At 38.9% G+C, this 15,342-nt stretch overlaps 2 protein-coding genes across 5 annotated transcripts in view; one reads left to right on the top strand and one right to left on the bottom strand.

Moving 5' to 3' along the window:
* The first annotated feature begins 648 nt into the window (after positions 1-648).
* The window catches only part of MAP3K19 (mitogen-activated protein kinase kinase kinase 19), a 16,452-nt gene continuing 1,758 nt past the window's right edge, over positions 649-15,342 (top strand). Inside the window, exons 1-8 of the mRNA XM_030952275.1 lie at positions 649-716; positions 1,225-1,309; positions 2,079-2,320; positions 2,908-2,951; positions 5,035-7,461; positions 8,617-8,766; positions 8,982-9,679; positions 10,858-11,196. Of these exons, the coding sequence (XP_030808135.1) occupies positions 677-716; positions 1,225-1,309; positions 2,079-2,320; positions 2,908-2,951; positions 5,035-7,461; positions 8,617-8,766; positions 8,982-9,679; positions 10,858-10,924 (3,753 nt within the window). The 5' untranslated portion in view covers positions 649-676 and the 3' untranslated portion in view covers positions 10,925-11,196. The remainder of the gene's footprint in view (positions 717-1,224; positions 1,310-2,078; positions 2,321-2,907; positions 2,952-5,034; positions 7,462-8,616; positions 8,767-8,981; positions 9,680-10,857; positions 11,197-15,342) is intronic.
* Positions 12,357-15,342, bottom strand: part of CCNT2 (cyclin T2) — a 25,821-nt gene continuing 22,835 nt past the window's right edge. For 3 of the 4 annotated variants that reach the window (XM_030952270.1, XM_030952273.1, XM_030952274.1), the window contains one exon: positions 14,683-15,342. This exon is cut by the window's right edge. The gene's annotated coding sequence lies outside the window, so the exon portion shown is untranslated. Of the gene's footprint in view, positions 12,663-14,682 lie in introns of those variants that run through there. The other variant, XM_030952272.1, reaches the window with a different exon arrangement.

The following is a 15,342-nucleotide window of genomic DNA, read 5'->3' as shown; positions in this document are numbered from 1 at the left end:
CTATGTTTTTCAGGAAGACTCCCAAATCCATCAAAACTATTAACTGGGATTCATTTTCTTTTAAGGATTAGCCTTCTAGAATTTCAAAATTCCCAATCCTTTGACTTGACCCTCTCATGTTTCTTCTTTACCAGTCTGCACTTTGGGTTTGTTCTGTATTGCTTAGGCCACTGTCATCTTATGGTGTTGTTAGAGTTGGAATTTAATCTTGGAAAAGAGGGTTGGTGTTTTTAGAATGCTGAAGCAGCTCCCAGCACACTCACCACAGCCAAGAGCAGCGGTGACTGTGTCAGGGTCAGTGTTACCCCCACACAGCTGTGCTGACCTGGAGGGTGACAGCCAGCTCCTTTCCCACAGTTACTGCTGATTAGTCATAGGAAAAGAACATTGCAATCTTCTAATTAAGAGTAAAGCCTTTCCAAGTTAAGTTCAACATAGCATATGTTGTGGTTTCACCTCTAAAAACTTTCTGAGCTCTTTGGTTCTGTGCATCCACAGGAAAGGGATTAGATGCTAAATTACAGTGCTTTGAATAATTTCAAGTACTTTTAAAATGTTTTTGTCTTACTTTTGTCTCAAATCATGAAATATTATGTAGTACTTTGTATACATGAATTGGAAATCATTTAACAATTTGCTTTTCAGGTTTCTGGGCATTAATACATTTAAGGACAGTATGTCTGACAACAAACAAAATAAGAGGAGAAGCAAAAAAGGTAGTCTAACCCAAAACTTATGTGTTGAAAGTGTAAAATGTAGATCTGAAGCTGGAAAAGTACAGTAATAATTTGAAATGTGGCTATTTGTCAAAGCTTAGCAACCATAAAAAATAACAAAATTAAAGTCAGTGTACGTTTCTACCTTTGTAAAGACCTAAGTTTTGGTTTGTTTTTCATATTTTTAAGTGCTCTACTTCTGTAAAGTTTCTGTCAATATTTGTCTTCTATTTCTGTTCTCCTGAGATAGGAGCTGTAACTGGCTTTTTAAAGATGTTCTTTGCTTTTGTAGCACATTGAATTAATAAACTTACCTAAGAAATAAGAAGATTTCAAAGTTACACATTAACATATCAGTGAATTACAAGAATTAGTGAAATGTAACTTGCTCTTGTTTCTTTTCCTGATACTACTTTATAATAGTGTTTTAATGCCCCAAAATATCTACATTTGCCATGTGTTACTGGAATTAAGCTGCTTTTATGCAAATACTGATGTATTACTGCAGGTTGTGGAAGTGTTGTCACTTTTCAGAATGCAGACAATATAATGGAAGAAATGCATCAGTCAGACAAAGCTCTAGGAAAAACCAGGTAAGAAGCATCAGTATTTAATTTGCACTTGGGTGTGCACAAATGGGAACAAAGAAGGTTCGTGGCCTGAAAAAGAAAAGTATTTCCTAGACATTGTTTACAGTTCTATATATTGTGTAGTGTTTATCTCTTCCCAATATCAATTATTGGCCACTGCTGGAGGCAGGATATTGCATTAGGTGAACAAATTATTTGGTCCAATAAAGAAATATGGTATATAGTTATTTGACTTATATAACCCAGATAATAGTCTTGTACACAGCTTTAAGAATAACTTAGACTGCACTTTTGTACCTTTTTTCAGTCACAGTATTTATCTTTTTCCACATTTTTCATTCTTCAGAAAACACGTGGCACAAAACTGGGGCTTGTCTACACAGCCTCTGTTTTTTCAGGCAGGCCATAGCATATTTTGTTATTAACAAAGGCACATCTGGTCTTCAGAATTCTTCTGACACACTCATAAAAACTACACACTGGAAGCAATCAATTTTTGTCAAGAAGGGGAAGGTGAACAGTGTCTTTTTATGTTTCTCTTTTTGCTTGGTTAACACTGATTGTCATTCAATCTCACTTGTAGTCAGCCTCTGCATTGCAGTCTGCTATTTCCAGGGAGAGGCACAACCCCATAGATAAATAAAGACACTTTGGCATTCTGGGATCTTATAAACCTCTTGGTCACATTAATCACCTGCCATATGATTGTTTGAACTGGCTCCTTCCACTAATTTTTGCTCTGTATTTTGGTTCTTTGTGTTTTGCCTTTTAGCCAAATTGCGCCAACATCCCGAGCATGGCCAGACCAACAAGTGGCGTGTTTTCCAAGTAAAAATCAGACAGCATTACCCAGGAGACATCACACTTCTTTACCTTTCTCCTCAAAGAAAGAGGACATGGGATGTGGCTTTGACTTCAGCTTTCTGCTACAGACCTCATGCCCAGAATCTAACATTTCAGCATCATTCATGGATTTAGATACTTTCCAGATAATAAAAGCACAAATGCAACAAAGTAAGTTCAATTTTAAAAGTCACATATTTTATATATAAAGTTATATATTGGTTATCATATTGCCTTTCTGTCTTTTGCTGTCTTCAAGGAGACTTCAGCCATGTCAACCCTCTTCTTTAATTATGAGTTTGTGTGTGTTTGCAGAATGAAGGAGATAAAGAGAAGCAATGACAAATTTCACCATTCCTGATCCTCTGTGTTGTGACACTGAGCCACAAATGTGGAGTGTAATTCTCTGTGCCTGGAGTGATGACATCTTTCTCCCTCATACTGGCAATATTAATTAGCTAGATACTGTGGTTAGCAAATATCTACAATTGAGAAGCATTTATTTGAATTATTAGTGTTTAAATACTTTAAATTTATATTATTTTATTGTTTTCTATGGAAAATGGAATTGTGAAGTTCAGTATCACAATTAGATTTCAACCTACAACTTTTTTCTGCACTGCAGATTTATAGCACAGTCCTGCAACCAGACAGATCCTTGATGCCCTGAACACTACAATTTGAAATTAATTTATAAATGTGAGTTGTAGTCTGTTTAATAACATCAAATTAATATTTCATTTGTTCTGATTTTTAAGGGTTAACTGTAACAATGCTAAAAAACAGGAACAAGAAATCTGAGGTAAGAGGACATTACATATAAAATGATCACTGGCAAAAGTATTATATCCTTTTAAAATATTTAAAATAGAAATACCAAAGTAGTGTAGGTAGTTTGCTTAGTTTCAGGTGTTGTTGTTTTTTTTTAAGAATGTGAAATATTTTTACATTTATTTTATATATGTGTGTGTCAGCAAATTTTAAGGTGTATATCAACAAATTATCAGTAAGATGTTATATCAGAGACTTCTGGAGATAAAAGGCTGAAAGTTCAAAAATATATAAAACCTTTAGAAATATGTAAATTAATTAAAATTAATTAAAATGTGACTCCTGTTTTTTAAATTAGATGTCTAGTTTTGCCAAAACCCCCAACACTTCTTTGAAATGGTGATTTAAAATTGAAGTTGAATTCTAAAATAGTCTTGATATTAGATGATTGATGAAATTTACTGTGTTAGCAAATAAAAAATAGTCTTTTAGAATTAAACATACTTTACATGAGATTTTCTGAAAACTGTAAATAGGATTACACAAAATTATTGTACCTAGAAACAGGCTCACAATTTTACATCTCAATACTTCACACCACTTTAAATATAGTGTATTTAGGAAAAAAAAGAGAATTTGGCCTTTATGTATATTAATTAATAGCCTTTTGTAGAAAAGACTCAGCTCATTGAATCAGATGTAAACTTCAGTGAACCCATCACAGAATACAACTGATCACAGGAAAAAAGTGAAGATAATATAGAAGTTGGAGCAAGAGTTCTGACACAGGATTATATAAAGGGTTATGGAAGAAAAAAAAAAAAAAGAAGAAAACATTTCAAATAATTTAGCTGGCCTTGGTGTGATTTAATGCAGCTTTATTTCATGTCTTGGGTTTTCTAGGTGTATCCTTTGGGATAAACTGAGCATTCATATTAATGCCATGCAGGCTGGACAAAGCCTTCAGAACTGTCAATTTCAAACCAACACATTGCTTTTCCTGGCATGTTCAAACCTCAGTTTGCCCTTGGAATGCAAACCAAAAATTTCCTGCAGATTGCAAACTGATGTTGAATATAGACATGCAAATGAGCACTCAGAGCAGATGACTGTGTGATTATTTCTATTGCATTCATTTGCATAAAAATATTCATTTCCTATAAAGTAAAGAACAGAAATGCTATTTTCAGAAAATCATTCTCACTGTTCATCTGAATAGTCCAAACAAAGTATTCCGTTTTTCTGATCTGTACTCCTTCAAATGTACATGGTACCTTTCAACAAATGTGATGGGGAGCAGGGAGGAATAGTAAAACACATCCCTGACCCAACAGACTTCTGTGTCAGCTGCCTTTGGTTTTATCCATTTCACTTCACTGCAAATTGAGTGCAGACTGTGCTGTCTTGCAGTGTACCTAAAACTGTGAGCTAAATCTGTGGCCATTTAACATGGATCTATATGTTTAGGTTTAATATAATGTACCTTAAAGTCTATAACTAACTTGTTAGAATTGTTTTCTCCAGGGATGCAATAGCATTCTGTTATAATGATCTAGCGTTCCTTTTGAAAATTGCTTACATGAGCTCTGGTTCCACTGAGAATATAATTAATGGTGTCAGCACATGTTGGAGGGTTACATAAAAAGATTTTAAATCTCAGCATTAGAGTGGTGCTGTCATTCAGGAGAGTGCACAGTGAGAGAGGAGCTCTGGCACGTGAAGCCACTGCCCAGCCTTTGAATTCCTGTAGCAAACATGAAGTGCCACAAGACAGAGTTAATAACTGACAAGAGGATTTGGACATGTGGACAAAACTTACTGGTTCTAAATAATGGAGAATGACTTGTGCCTTAAAGCAAATGATCCCACTTTCTGAACTAAGAAATACTTAGAAATAGTTCTGGATCTGAGAAAATCAGTGCAAATAACGTGTGAAAAATAATGTATTATCTCAGGAGTCTGATATTATACTTCATAATAGGTTTAATATAGAAATATATAAAATAATAATAATTTTCTAATTTTTTCCTAATTCTACTTGGCTCTTAGAGATTAGTTTTTACCTGTATCTGTGGTGTAGCATACTATTAATGTTTTTTTAATGGAAATTACAGTTTCATTTGCCACCAGTGACATGTCAGTCTGTAAGAACAATTCATCTTGCTCCTCTAAAGGATGATATTGTCAATGAAAGCAGAAACATCAAAAGTATTTTAAATATTATGAACTCCATTCCTCAGCCTATAAAACCAGTTCCTAAATTTTATCAGTATCAGTTAGACAACTTGTTAAACAGGCACAGTGAAAAGTCATCAGAATTGATCATGGCCCCAATTTCTGATAAGGACCTGTACTACTTCAGCATTAATAACTGTGACGAGTACCTCAACAACAAGAAGGAAGAAATCCAAAGCCATTTCAAATGGAGGGAAGCTGATGTGGGAATCTACACTGAGAAGAAGAACCAGGTGAGATTCCAGTGTTCAGTGGTTTGTGAGAACATCAATCTTCTGAGCCAAGCCAGGTTCTGGGATCAGAGTCGTCCCCTCTTGAGCTCAGGCAGTGCTCTGGTGAACTGCAGCATGTTTACAGCCCAGACAGCATTTACAGTGTCCAGCAACAGCAATGCCTCAAGGGCTGGCAAGAAGCAAAACAGAGCAGAGAATTGCTGTGGCACTGGTCTGGAAGGAGAAAATGCTACAGAGATGATGCTGGATTATAAACAGAAGATGCTGGGAGATGCTGAGAGTGCCAGCTTTGTGCTTTACAATCAGGATTTAGATTCTTCCTGTAAAAATGAAGTGATAGAGGCCTACCAAGCCGTGGAAGATAATTCTGTAGTTACAGTAATTCCCAGAGTAGAAGTTCAAGATCCTTCTGGAAAACAGTCAGAAAATCAAGTCTGTCTTTCTGAATCTGAAATAGAAAAAGAAGCCATGTTAGAAGCAACTTCAGAGGACCAAAGTGAGCTTGTAGCTGTTGCTCATGTTATGCTCTCTGAGCAAGAGCCAGCCAGGGAGCCACACATTGCTGAAACACCTGCCACAAAAAAGGGTGGTGTCTGTACCCTGCCTCCTCATGTTCCTCAGAGCCTCAATGTTCTTGCTCACAAAGAAAATGACAAAAATAAACTAAAGATGAATAGAAATAAATATTCATCAAAATCTAAAATTAATAATAAGATAAAAGTATCTGAAGACTTAATTGCTTCTGAAGAGGTTACCACAAAATCAAATGCCAAGAGTCAGATTTCCCCATCTTTGGAACTGACAAAATTGAAATCTGAGGCCTCCATGAAGTGTCAGAAAAAAACCACTCAAGGACACAAAGGCCATATTGCTCAGAAAATTAAAAAGCAAAGTTGCTCCTGCAGTTGCAAAAATTCAGCTGTCTGTAAGAAACATGTTACTCCACTTTGTCTGCCATGTGCACCCTCTGCTTCAGATTTTGTAGATCTGAAATACACTGACATGTTCAAGATAATAAATTCAGATGACCAAGGCCCAGGTATTTATGAAATGTTTGGAACTCCTGTGTATTCCCGCGTGAGAGACCTCGATCAGCACGAGGGCAGGTTTTATAAAGGTGGTTATTCTGTTCCACCAGGAACATGCACCTGCAGATCTACCTGCAGTAAAGGGGGAGAAAGCAGCAGAGTCAGAAACACTCAAAAGAAAACACATTCCAAGCCAAAGAAGATCACACCTGGTGCTAAACAAAAGCAGAAAGGTTTGATCACAAAGGACAGAAGGACCAAGTTGAGTGACAGCAACACAGAGCAAGATAATGCAACAACATCTGACTTGGATTTTCAAACACACACCTTGAGTAGCACAACATTGTTCCATGGAGACATGGATCATCAGCTTACATTTTTAGAAGAGCTTTCACAGTCAACTAAGCAAAATGAAGTGTTTACAAATTCAAACCTGTCAACCATTAAAGAAGTTTCTTTGGAGCAGTTGTTAGACAGCCAGGATAAATCCAGCCATGAGAGAGCTGCTGCCTGCAGCCAGGATCTCCTTCAGCTCAGTGATCAAGGCTGCAGAGAATGTGTTGCTCCAAGTGGCAGTCTGGTAACAGCAGAGCAGGACATCTGTGTGCCCCGTTGCAGGGGGGATAGGGATGGTGGCAAAGGCTGGGAATCACACCAGGACTCCAAGTCTGTCAATAAATGTGAGTTGCCCTTTTCAGATAGACTGGAATGTCAGTCCCCTACAAAAATATTAGATCACAGTTGTGCAAACACACCTCAAAACAGTGGTTTGGCAAATGAATTGACTAAGGCTTCAGTGATTTGGACAAAAAATGCCAAAAGCCCCAGTCCCCAGACAAGTCAAAACATTTCTTCCTGGTCAGATTCTGAGGATGTGACTGATGAGTTGCTTTGTTGTCTGGCCAAGGAATTGCTAATGCTTGAAGAAAAAGACACCAACTCTTCAAGAACAAAAAATACATGTTCTAAAATGCAAAACACACAGAGTGAAGAAGAGGAGAATATGACGAATGGAGATGGAGCAATAAATAGTGCTCTAGAGAAGGTAAAAGTAATTTCTTCTTGTAACTTGCTAAATAATTTGAGTGATGCTTCACACAAGTTTGGATGAAAAATGGGAAATATGTGCTTATTAAAGAGATTTATCAAGTCTTTTTTCCTTGGGCCAGCTGCCCACTGATTCTTCCAGTGCTCTGTTGAATATATCTGTGTTAGAGGCTGCATGTCAGGACACAAGCCAGAAGGTACTAGAGCATGACAGGAATAGCTGCCAAAGCTTATATAAATTGACAAATTGCAGTGAATAAAGAGAATAGGCTGTTTGAAGAGCTTGTATAAAAAGGTTTTGGGGAAAGTAAGAGCTGGAGATCTGAACAGGAATATGCAAAGACACTACAAATAGTCTTGTATATCCAGAACGGCAATTACCTTGAGTCTCTGAGTGCAACCGGATACTTTTATAGATGTGAAACATAAGTATTGGTTTATCAGACAGACTTATCCAGTTTAATTAATGCTTAATCAAAACTTCAAGCTCAGAAGGCTCAGATTTTGGCCCCTAAGTCAGCTGGATGCCTTTACCTATTAAGGTGTTTCTCTGCCAGTACTGCTTCTCCTTGGTCCTGTTAGCTCTTTGTCTATTTAAATTACAAATTTATAAAGAAATGTCTTTCACTGCATATCAATAGACTCCCCTGTGCTTCTGCAGACACAGGTGTCAATTATAGCTCTGTTCTCACTTCTCCCAGGGAGACTCATGGCTAAATGGGATAATTATTGCCATCTTTCTGAAGCAGTCTCTTCTTCCTGGGAAGTCATGGCCTGGTATTTTCATCAGACTCGTGTTGCATGTGTTACTTAGAGCATGATGATAGCCATATTCACCCTTCAGCTTAGCAAACTGTACCTATGAGACCAAAAAAGAGAGTGTAACCTGCTCTTTTAAGTCCTCTTCTGTCTTGGTGGCAATGGAAGAAGATGTCATGCTGTAACCTGGTTATGCACTGTTGTGATTTATACCTGAAAATATTTATACAGCTTTACCTAGTATAGCAATTCTATCAATGACCTGGGCAATTTATATATATAAAAATCTATAAAGCAAAGTCATGACAGGAAAAATTATGAAAAGGGGGGACCAAATGAAGCCTGTCTTTTCCTCTCTGCTTTCTCCCCACACTGACCATCATCTTTCAAGCAGAGTTACAGTAAAGCCTTTTTGGCTTCAAATGAAGAAAAGGGCCTTCTAAACTTTGATGAATCTACTAAATTACCAAGAAGCAGTTTAGCTACTAAAGATCCTATCATGTGGACAAGAGGAGAAGTCCTTGGAAAGGGAGCCTATGGCACGGTAAGTTAATGTCTGAATATGGTGAGATGTGTTGGTCATCACTGAGCTACACCTTATCTCAAAAATAGCTGTTGTCCTATTCAACAAATGGGTTAAATATTTTGGATTATACAGTGAGATCTAAAACATGATAAGTGCAAAGACTTTATTTAAAATAAGTAAATACACAAGTTCTGTCTTATGTCTTGTTTTGATAAGTGCTGGTTTCACTGTAGGTGTACTGTGGTCTGACAAGCCAGGGACAGTTAATAGCTGTAAAACAGGTGGTTTTGGATACATCAGATCAACTCACTACAGAAAAGGAGTATCAGAAGTTCCATGAGGAAGTTGATCTTTTGAAGACATTGAAGCATGTAAATATTGTAACTTATTTAGGAACTTGCCTGGAAGACAACATTTTAAACATATTCATGGAGTTTGTTCCTGGTGGCTCCATTTCCAGTATTCTGAATCGCTTCGGCCCCTTGCCAGAAGTTGTCCTGTGTAAATACACCAAGCAAATTCTACAAGGGGTTGCATATTTACACGACAACTGTGTGGTGCACAGAGACATCAAAGGCAACAACGTGATGCTCATGCCCACCGGGGTGATCAAGCTGATTGACTTTGGCTGTGCCAGGCGCCTGGCCTGGGCCAGCCTGAGCGGCACCCGCGGCGAGCTGCTGCGCTCCGTGCACGGCACTCCCTACTGGATGGCTCCAGAGGTCATCAGTGACTCTGGCTACGGCAGGAAATCTGACATCTGGAGCGTGGGCTGCACCGTGTTCGAGATGGCCACAGGCAAACCCCCTCTGGCTTCCATGGACAGGGTGGCAGCCATGTTCTACATCGGGGCCCACCGGGGGCTGATGCCGGCCCTGCCCGATCGCTTCTCCAGCGCTGCCGTGGAGTTTGTGCACGCCTGCTTAACCAGGTAGGGAGCCTCTGAACTGGAGAATGGAAGGCAAGATGCAGGGAGTTTGTGTTCTGGAGATAGCTCATAGGAGCTTAGGCTGTGGTACATATGATTTTATTGTAAATGCATTTCAGGAAAGCCTTTTGTCTGTATCTAAAAATATATATATAAAAGAGCTTTACTCTTTATAATGGTATAAAAAAGCCATCATAGAGTCTCTTTTTGCAGGCCTTATACTCATAATTTACTTTCCCTGTAATTTTCATACATAAACACGGCACCGTTGAATTTTGGACAAAACCTTTGATAAATTTCTTTGCTGTGCTTTGCTGTTCCAGTATTGCTTGAGTTTGGTCTATGTCAGACAAGTTGTTTTAAGGACAGTATTCTAAATGGAAGTGAAATGGAATTAAGAGAGAATGTTTAAGAGTCTTGTTTTAAAATGTGTTAAGTGATACCCACCAATTAGAGTTTGGGTTCTGGCCAAGCTCTAGCTCTACTTGGATGGAGTGATTGACAATCAACCCAGATGTTTTCTGCATCAAAAAGTATTCAAGCCCTTTTGGCTTGAAGTCTAAGTCTAGATTAAGTCTAAATGGACTTAATTCTTGTATTCTGCAATAGAAAAATCTATTATCACTGCCAGTCCAGGAAACACCTACTTATTTGAAACATAATACGTATTAGAAACACAAAGTTCTCTCTGTAAAACCCCAAACCACGAGCATTCACACATTATAAGAATTATTTTTGTGGTTGTTTTGTTTTAAACAAAGCCATGGGCTTCTTAAAATGCATGACATTGATTGGAGATGACAGAACAGCCTGATTGACAGAGGCTCAAACAGATAATTATCACCTTTCTTAAATACGTTGTTGGTGCACCTGAAATAGCCAGATCAGCAGAATTATTCAAAGATTTGCAAGGAATTCAGGGAAATAAGTAATGATTTCTTTAATAATAACATATTTCCATTTTATAATTCATAAATTCCAACAGTCTTTTTCCTTCAAGCCTCCCTTCCTTTCTATCAACTTTACAAAAAAAAAACCTAAAAATGAGTAGTGAATGGATAAATAATAATAATAATAATGGCTAATTTTGCAATTAGGTTTTTACAGGTTTTTGAATTAGGTTTTACATCACAGGCATAGATATTAGTTTTATGTACTGATTTGTGGAACCTTCAATGCAGAGATCAACACGAACGGCCTTCTGCTCTGCAGCTGCTGGACCACCCCTTTGTGAAAGGAGGACAGTGAATTTTTCAAAACTCTTGCCAAATGAGTGTATATTTTCCATGGAAAAGATTTTCACTTGTGGAAAAAAGACCAGAAGGAACTGGATTTTAACATGACAGCAGAAATACTGGAGAGCAGTCTTGTTCAAGGAGTCTGTTATTAGGCAGCAGTGATTAAAGAGTACGTGTTCTGCAATGCCTGTCCTTCACTGTGAACACAAGGCCATGCTGTGTTGTATTTGAGGAGACTTAAAAGGAAAATAAAGTCACCATCACTGGCATGCAAAAGGCCAGGTAAGCTGGAATGTCTGTAAAATCCTATGGAACAAGGTATGGGCAGAGAGCTCTGCAACTTGGAGATAAGTAATGAGGGTGAGGATCCCACAGGAACCTCAGACCATCTACTGGCATAAAATGTACTGAGGCTTTTATTCAGTCAGGTGGGCCCTTTTGTTTTACTGGATGGGCACTTCCATTTTTAGCTGGTGAATAAGTTTTTTAGGTACATAGATCAGCCCTGTGTTCCTGTGGCCCTGAAACTCCACAGGATGCTGTGGTGATAATTGCAAGAGATAATGATCTAAGGCATGGGACTGCCTGTTTTAAATGAAAGAGTGCATTTTGTGGGCACTTTCAGGTCCCAGAAGGTTGAGGTTGGAAGGGGCTCTGGAGATGTTCTGGTCCAGCCCCAGTGCTCAGAGCAGCGCTGACTGCAGCAGGTTGCTCAGGCCCTTGTCCCATTGGCTTTGAGTCTGACTGTGGATGGAGACTCCCCAGCCACTCCAGGCAACATGCTCCAGTCTTTAACCCCCTCATGGTAAAAGTGATTTTATGTTTGAAGACTGTCTTATAGGTCAAGTTGTCCTGTTGTCCCTTGTTCTGTCACAGCTAGCACTGCAGAGTCTGGCTCTGTCTTCCTTACCATGCCCATGGGGTGCTGGTACTCTCTGAAAACCTGAAGTGTTTCTTCAACCACTGCAGTGGGCACTGGGTGACAGAACAGAGTCCCTGTGCACTCCAGTGGTCTGTACACTTAGTAGAACTAGCTACTACTAACTGCACAAAATTAAATCAAATCTAAAAAGCATTGTTAAGTATTAATAAGGCAAAAAAAAGCAGATGTTAGTATTTAGAATGTCCTTTTGTTGATAAGGCTTCTTCCTATCAAAATGGATCAATCTTTAGCCTTTGTGAGCAGCCAGGCTCCAGGAAGAGAGGCAGTAAAACTCAGCCCTCCAACTGTTCAGAGCTGAGCTCTCAAGAATCCAGGACACTGATCTCAGTGTCAGCTCTGATGTAACGTGAACTTTATAAAAGCAACTTTCCTCAGAGTGCTAAACATCTTAGTTACTTAAATAGCTTTCAAACTTTATTTTATCCCAGTAGTCAGTCTCCTGACTTCAGAGAGTTAAGTCTAAACTTTATAAAAGCAAAGAGAAGTCAGTACTTCTAGCAAAATTCTTTATTAATAGTTTCTGTAGGTATAATGTCACATAACAATGACAGAACATTATGCCAGTATAAGAGAAATCCTAACATCACAGTAATCTTCAGAGTTCAAGCAGTTAACAGTCCTTTTTTGAGGAATATTGATTGGTGCTCATGCCAGACATCCATGGCAACATCATGTTAAAGTATCTTCACGTTAAGTACCTTGCAGAATAAAGGCAGGAGCCTGGGCATGTGAGCTCTAGTGGGATGTACATAATTCCATGATCTGTACTAATTCTTCTCAGCTTAAGGTAGAGTCTTCAACAAAGCTGCAAAGTAAATATGAGGGTTTATTTAGCATGAAATGAAACTGAGATGAGTCATAAGCAAGGAAAGAATGGGAATGATCTAGAATATATAATTAATTAAAAAAAGGTCAGCATTACAAACCCCCCTTCTTATGCATATCTTACAAGCAAAACTAACATCTCTTGTTAGAGTTCTCCAATATTAAGGTTACCAGTTATTTGCAATTTGTCATGTTTAATCCAGTTAATTACACTGTAAATAGTCATTAGAGGTTTGTAAAACTTGAACCTGAGGTTTTAATCAAAATGTGAAAGCACATTTTTGCTTTTGCTTAACCAGACTTCAAGAATGAGGTGTCAGTTTAAGGCCAGCACTTGCAACAAAGGTATTTCGGTTTAATCAGAGCTGTGCTTGCAGCAGAGCTCAGGGCCCAGCACAGCTAAACCAAGGCCTGTGTTAATCTGGGGAGCCTTGGGTCGCTTGGCTGAGCTGGTCTGGTGGAGCAGCCTACAAAGAAGTCTAATTTTGCATATTTCTTACTTGAGGGGATCAGAGATTTGCGCACCAGAATCCAGGTGCCTAATTCCAGGTATCCAATGTAACAAGGGGAAAGGGTGTGAAATCCTGAAAACCGTTTTTTTTTCATGAGACTGAGCTACTCAGTGAGCAGGGTCACACTTAGCTTCACTATTTATAGTGTTGGAGCAGGGTTTAAAGGCTGGTTTAAAGGCTACACCTTCCTTTCTGAAACCAGCAAGGACCCATTGCAGTGCATGCAGCCTGCCAAGCGGTGACTGCAGGTTTCCTCGGGATTTGGAGCTAAACTCCCAGCAGCTGAAACCACAGCCCTGTCCCGGTGTGGGTGCAGGGGCAGCCGGTGTTTCTCTCACTGTAAACGGGAGCCGTGGCTCACGCCTCTGAAGGGCGGGGCCACGGGCAGGCCGGCCCAGCTGTTACACTGCTCTTGGAACTACTACCAGCAGTGGGATGTAAAGATTTGTATCTAAAAATGCCCATATCTGCCTCGCTTTCCAAGGAAGCAGAGCCTGGTCCCTGAAAACACAAGAGTCTCTTGAGATTATCTGGGTTCAAATGTAGTGCTGTTCCACAAAGCTCAATGGGAATTAATGCCATTTCTACAGCACTGCTATCAAAGCTCTGGTTCTTGCACACAGGCAAAGAACCGGTGTCCTCCCAAGGAAGGGCTCCCAGGACACACTCCAGTGCCTTCCCTCTCCTAGTTCTCCCTTCCCACAGGGACCTGCACCATGGGACAGCTAAGAAATCTAAGAAGTTTGTAAAAAAACATAATGTCTGAACTATGGCAACATCAGTGTTGCTGTTACAAGTGCAGGAATATAGGGGAGTCAAACCCAAGCACTGCGTTTCAAGGTTATTAATTTAGTTTGGATTTGTTATATCCACTTCAGAAGCCACAGAAACAGTCATTCCCAGTAGCAATGGGAGAGAAGATTCCTGGCACTAATTATCTCTTTAAGGTGTAAGGAGTTAAGCCTTTCAGAGAAAGGAGGAATTAACTAGCTAGTTCAGTCTGATGTAATTTCCATGGCTCAAGACATAAATTTTTAGAACTGATTATGTTTTTGTGCCTTTACATCAAATTAAAGAAAGCAAACAAAGTCTTTGTCCAGACACTTCTCCTGCAAAACAAGGATTGGGAACCCTTCCCCATAAGGTCTAAGAAAGAATGCATGGTGTAGCATTGTCACCCACCCCTCACTGCTAAAAAGAGAAATAAGACTGAAAAACCCCTCCACTGTTACTACCATGCACAGGCTCTGCCCCCAGGGTACAGAGAAGGAGCAGCTTAAGGTAGCACAAAATGTCTAGAATTTGTTTTTCAGGTATCAAATACCTGATCAATGTAATGGAAATAAAGGAAAGAAGTAAGACTTCAGACTTTCCAGCATTCCATTATTTGAGTGATTTGATGACAACTAGCAATGCTTTGCCAGTAACTGAAAGGGGATCTTAGTGTTTACTAATGAAGTTGGAAAAATTAAACATAGGAAAATGGGATCATTTCTGCACGGTAGAGGTGAGGTAGGGAATTTTATTGAAAATACTTTTTTTTTTTTACAAGTTCTTAGAAATAAACTTTTCTAATCTCACACAAACAGCTGTACCTCAAAAATTCAACTAAGCTATTATGAAACATTTATATTTACAGTTAGCCAAAAGAATATACAGAACTGCCATGTTATGCAAATAGCCAAGTACCAGCTCACAGTGAGATACATCACCCCAGCATTCCCACCATCAGGAAGATTCAACATACCAAAGAATCTCACTATTCTACAAACCTCATTGCACAAAGAGGGAAGATTTTTAATAGTGTTGTAGCAAGGTCTCCACTACAGCATCATTTTACAAATTACATAATTCATGTACTCAAAATTTTAACAAAATAATCTGTAATAAGCGATGAACAAAGTAATAGTGTTGACTCTGAGCCTTTTATTGCATTTATTCAGTTATTCACGTGAGGCCGATGCCGATCCCAAGAGTTTGCATTCATTTCCAACACCTCAGCCAGGCTGCAATTCACACCATTCACTAATTTACAGTGGGTTTCAGTCAGCAAAAACTAGTGGCACCTGATTGCATCCCCTCTCCCTCCCTCTCAGTCCTAGGATCACCACATGGAATTCAGACACAAACACACAGACAGTTTTACCT

The sequence above is a fragment of the Camarhynchus parvulus genome, chromosome 7 (assembly GCF_901933205.1).
Source record: "Camarhynchus parvulus chromosome 7, STF_HiC, whole genome shotgun sequence".
In the NCBI taxonomy this organism is placed as follows: domain Eukaryota; kingdom Metazoa; phylum Chordata; class Aves; order Passeriformes; family Thraupidae; genus Camarhynchus; species Camarhynchus parvulus.
The sequence above is the reverse complement of the archived record's forward strand: the minus strand, read 5'-3'. Positions and strand labels throughout refer to the sequence as shown.